The sequence below is a fragment of the Nicotiana tabacum genome, chromosome 22, assembly GCF_000715075.1.
Source record: "Nicotiana tabacum cultivar K326 chromosome 22, ASM71507v2, whole genome shotgun sequence".
NCBI classification, from domain to species: domain Eukaryota; kingdom Viridiplantae; phylum Streptophyta; class Magnoliopsida; order Solanales; family Solanaceae; genus Nicotiana; species Nicotiana tabacum.
Genome location: NC_134101.1, coordinates 22,312,822 through 22,317,470, shown reverse-complemented (window position 1 = coordinate 22,317,470; position 4,649 = coordinate 22,312,822). Strand labels below are relative to the sequence as shown.

The following is a 4,649-nucleotide window of genomic DNA, read 5'->3' as shown; positions in this document are numbered from 1 at the left end:
CTTGGACAAGAATCAGAACGAAAGCTACAAACCGACCACTAATGGTGGGACCCAGAAATGTGTTCTGTAGTTTCTCCCGTGTGAAAATTGATATAGAAGTATTAAAAAGATAAGTATATCATATTAATTGAACTAGAGTGAGTGTCCATTAAAATTTACTAACATCATGTTTGGCCAAGCTTCTAAGCTAGCGTTTGGCCATAAATTTTAAAATTTATTCTGAAAACTTTGATATTGGTAAAATTTAATTTGAAGATGAAAATGTGTTTGAACATCTGTTTTAGGTGAAGTTTGGTTTGGAAAATATGAAATATGACTTAAACCCACAAGTTCTAAAAACTATTACAAATACCCAACAATACCATTATCAATAACATTTATTATATTATCGCAAACCATAGTCCTGAACATAAATAAATTTGATACAAAATTATCATTTTTATAATGAACTATATGATACACTATCAGATGACCGAGAAGACGAAGCAACATCGTTACAAAATAATAAATGGTGGGCTCTTTTATAACATACAAAAGTTTGGGGCAATTTTTAAAAAATATAATAATGATATTTTGGCCCTTGAGCTGGTTTTGGGGTTTGGGATTTAGCCAAAACTTAGGCAAAATCTATGGCCAAACATGTGTTTGCCAAATAAAACCTAAATTTATTTTGGCAAAATCTATGGCAAACGGATCCTAAAATCAGCTTATTTTGAGAAGTGTTTTTCCTCAAAAGTACTTTTAAAAAAAGTATTTTTGGTGAGAAACAGTTTGTGTTTGGCTAATTAATTTAAAAAATATTTTTAAGCAGTAATTAGTGTTTGACAAAGCTTTTGAAAACTGATTCTAAGTATATTTTTCTCAAAAGCCCTTCTCAGAAAAGTACTTTTGGAGAGAAGCTACTTTTTTCTGCTTCTCAAAAACTGTTTTTGCTTCTTCTCAAAAGTATTTTTTTTCTTTCAAAAATTTGGCCAAACACCTCAATTTTTGGCCAAAAATACTTTAAAAAAAAAAAGAGCACTTTTACCCAAAAATAAGCTTGGCCAAACAGCCTACGAGACATTGAACTTGAAGCCAACACCCTTAATAAATTGCATGTCGCATAGTGTATCCACGTGCTCAGGTTCCCAACGTTTTGCACATTTTAATACTTAAGATTTAATCATTTATAAATAGTGTCAGCACTGGAAGTTGAGAAAATTTCAGAAACAGGGACTAGTCAGAAAGTTTGCTTTAGAAAAAAGGTTCATTCTGTTTAATTTGGGTATATATGTTCTTTTGAGTATCATAGGAGGGTATTTCAAGTTTAAACTTTGGAAATTTTGAGAGTTGCTGATTTTGGGTTGAATTGAGTTGAGATGGAGGAAAGGTATGAGCCATTGAAAGAACTTGGTACTGGGAATTTTGGGGTGGCAAGGCTAGTGAGGGACAAGAAAACAAAGGAGCTTGTTGCTGTCAAATACATAGAAAGAGGGAAGAAGGTAGTTTTAATTCCTTGTCAAAATGATTTTTATCCAATGCTATCAATATATTTGTTAACTTTGTCATGATTAAGTTGAGAGTTTAACTGGATATGCTTATTTCTATCAATGCTTAATTTGAGGTTATGTTTGGTCTTTCTTACTTATATTAATTAATTTTCTTTTGAAGTTAAGTTTGATCATTGCATCTTAGTGTATTGTGAAGGGGATTCATGCATTTTGGTAGTACATGTAGAAGTTTTGGCACAGAATTTAGGCTGTCGTTTGGAATTTTGGGAAATTGAGTAAGAGAATTAGATTGATGTTGACGAAATTTGACTCTGTGGCTAAAAAGTAAAAAAGATATACCGAAGTAGTTCTAATGATTCAATAATCTTATTACTTCAATCTGAAGTTCTTAGTTACTTCGACTGGATGAGTCCTAGCGAGGGAATAATTAAGTCATAACTCATTGGTTGATTGTATCATTAACCATTTCTTTTCTTTTTTTTGGGTACGAGGAACTTATCATGAATCCACTGATTTCTACCGCTTCCATTATTACTGCTGGATTGGCTACGGCTTGCTTCTATTGGACCTTGAGTTGGTCATTTGTTTTTTTAAATTTAAAATTTTAACATTCTTGATTCCTCGAACCCCATCATTATTTGAGGTTATGACATAGTTGATTGATCTTCAGATCTTGGTTTCTTGACCGAGTTAGTGTGATAGCCGGTATTGCTGTCTGATTTGTTTTATAATCGAATCACCTGGCAACAATCTAACAAGGAGCAACATTGTTGGTACTGAAAAAGCTCCAGTACATTTCTACTTATTTACTGGTTTCATGTAAAACAATGTCATATGCTTTATCTCCAGTTACTTGCTATAAGCGTATAGAAAAAGGTTTTCATGTTCTCTCGTTAAGTTGTCCTGATTATGATCTATATTCGTTTGTTGTTTCAGATTGACGAGAATGTGCAGAGGGAAATCATAAATCATAGATCATTGAGGCATCCAAACATTATCAGATTTAAAGAGGTAAATACATCTTTTTTTCCTGACTTGAAGACTTACTACAACAACAATGCCTTAGTCCCAAGTTAGTTGGGGTCAACTATGTGAATTCTCTCTATCTAATTTCACCTCATATGTATCCGTTTCATTCCAGCATTCAGTAATTTGGATTCTCTAACACGACTAGAGGTTATCTACATTTTCAGTTATAGGTAACAGTAGGTCCTTGTGTTGTTTCTCGCAGTTTCTTTCTTCACTTTTCGTGTCTCCTGCTCCATTTTAGATGACAAACCAGCATCATGTTGAGATCAAAGTACTTAATAGATGCTTTCATTGACTAGTGTAGTGCCCACTCTGGAGAATGGATTCATCTTTGTTTTTGAGAAATGCATATTGTATCCCCTTTATTTGTTGTATGATTCATATTTAATAATCGCATAGTTGCTTACCCGAAGCAGCTCAAAGCGTTTACAGCAAAGCATACAAGATGAAGTAAAATTGTCATCCCTTTGCACATTCCCTACAGCGAAATGCTTTTGCTTTAGCTGAGCTGCCAGTTAACAAATCATATATTTTAGCAGAATATTTTGAATACAAAAATGCTTTCAGGATAAGTGGAAACACATACAAGTTACACTAGTTCTGCTTGTGTATATAACAAAGTATATATAGAGTAAGCGGTGTAGTTTTTGCTCAAAATGTCATCCCAATAAAATCTAGAAATATGTCTCTAAGGCAATTACCACTGTTTTGCATAACCCTTTGCAGCAGCTGTGATCTTTACGCTTGGGGGTTAATGTTATGTGGTATGTCACAATCACTAATTATTCGTAACTGTTAAAGTACTTCACTGCTTCGTCCTATGTCATAGTTAACATGATATGGCCCTTTTGTTGCAGGTATTGTTAACTCCTACACATGTAGCAATTGTGATGGAATATGCAGCAGGGGGAGAACTTTTTGCTAGAATATGCAGTGCCGGAAGATTTAGTGAAGATGAGGTTATAACATATCCTACTTATTAATATCCTACTTATTCTGTTATTCTATGTGGTGAGAATGAGATGTTTTCCTTATCATTTCATTTTGTTCTACCAACAACAGGCTCGCTTCTTCTTCCAACAGCTAATATCTGGAGTCAGCTATTGCCATACAATGGTACAACTTTTGAGAATGCTTTTTTTGTTCTTTTATGATATTCATCCACTCATGTAACAGTCTTCTCGAGCATTACTTCTATTTTACTGCAGGAAATCTGTCACAGAGATTTGAAACTGGAAAACACACTCCTTGACGGAAGCCCAACACCACGTCTAAAAATATGTGATTTCGGTTATTCCAAGGTTTCCTGCCTTGTAGTTGAGAAGTTATCTACTACTCCTTTCATTTATCTAGCAGGACATTACATTTGTTATTTACGATTTTCTTAATCATGCAGTCTGGATTATTGCATTCACAACCCAAGTCAACAGTAGGAACACCTGCTTACATTGCTCCAGAGGTCCTGTCACGGAAGGAATATGACGGGAAGGTATACATTAGAATCTTGAAGAATTCTCTGACAAAACCTGAAGCATCACAGGAATTGAATTACGCTGATAACTTCATTTATCGATTTCCCTTTCACTAATCTGCCATAGGGGCCTTTGTTTGCTTGCACAGACGGTATATTTGGCTTTTCACTAAATATTGCAGTAGTGGATATACTTTAAAATTTTTGCAAAAAAGATGTTCAGTAAAGATAAGTAAATTTATGGATGAAGTACTGATCTTTTTCTTGTTTGAAACTAAATATATGCTACTACATGCGTAAAACCATGACAAAATCTGATGAAGAACCTGCTGAACTTGTACTAGTATCTGTTTCTAGGTTTGTTTGCACAAGAACTACCCCACTGTTCAATCCTGCTGATTTAGAGCTGAACCATTTGATGCAGCCTAGTTAGTTCTGGCTAAATATTTAGGCCTAAAGCAAATCTTCCAGTTAGAACTTATCAAACCAAAATAAAAATAAAAATGGAGCACTACATTTTAGTAATAACTTGCTAGCTCATTTATCATAGCCTTTATGAATGCTTGAATGCTGTTTACATCTGGTTCATTTGAGTTACTTCAATTGAAGTATTCTGCAGATTTAAAGCCTAGCATTTTCAGGTTGCAGACGTATGGTCA

At 34.1% G+C, this 4,649-nt stretch overlaps 1 protein-coding gene across 1 annotated transcript in view; it reads left to right on the top strand.

Moving 5' to 3' along the window:
• The first annotated feature begins 1,160 nt into the window (after positions 1 to 1,160).
• Positions 1,161 to 4,649, top strand: part of LOC107802713 (serine/threonine-protein kinase SAPK3-like) — a 4,641-nt gene continuing 1,152 nt past the window's right edge. Inside the window, exons 1-7 of the mRNA XM_016626268.2 lie at positions 1,161 to 1,481; positions 2,427 to 2,501; positions 3,377 to 3,478; positions 3,582 to 3,635; positions 3,728 to 3,820; positions 3,916 to 4,008; positions 4,632 to 4,649. The exon at positions 4,632 to 4,649 is cut by the window's right edge and continues 87 nt beyond it. Of these exons, the coding sequence (XP_016481754.1) occupies positions 1,359 to 1,481; positions 2,427 to 2,501; positions 3,377 to 3,478; positions 3,582 to 3,635; positions 3,728 to 3,820; positions 3,916 to 4,008; positions 4,632 to 4,649 (558 nt within the window). The 5' untranslated portion in view covers positions 1,161 to 1,358. The remainder of the gene's footprint in view (positions 1,482 to 2,426; positions 2,502 to 3,376; positions 3,479 to 3,581; positions 3,636 to 3,727; positions 3,821 to 3,915; positions 4,009 to 4,631) is intronic.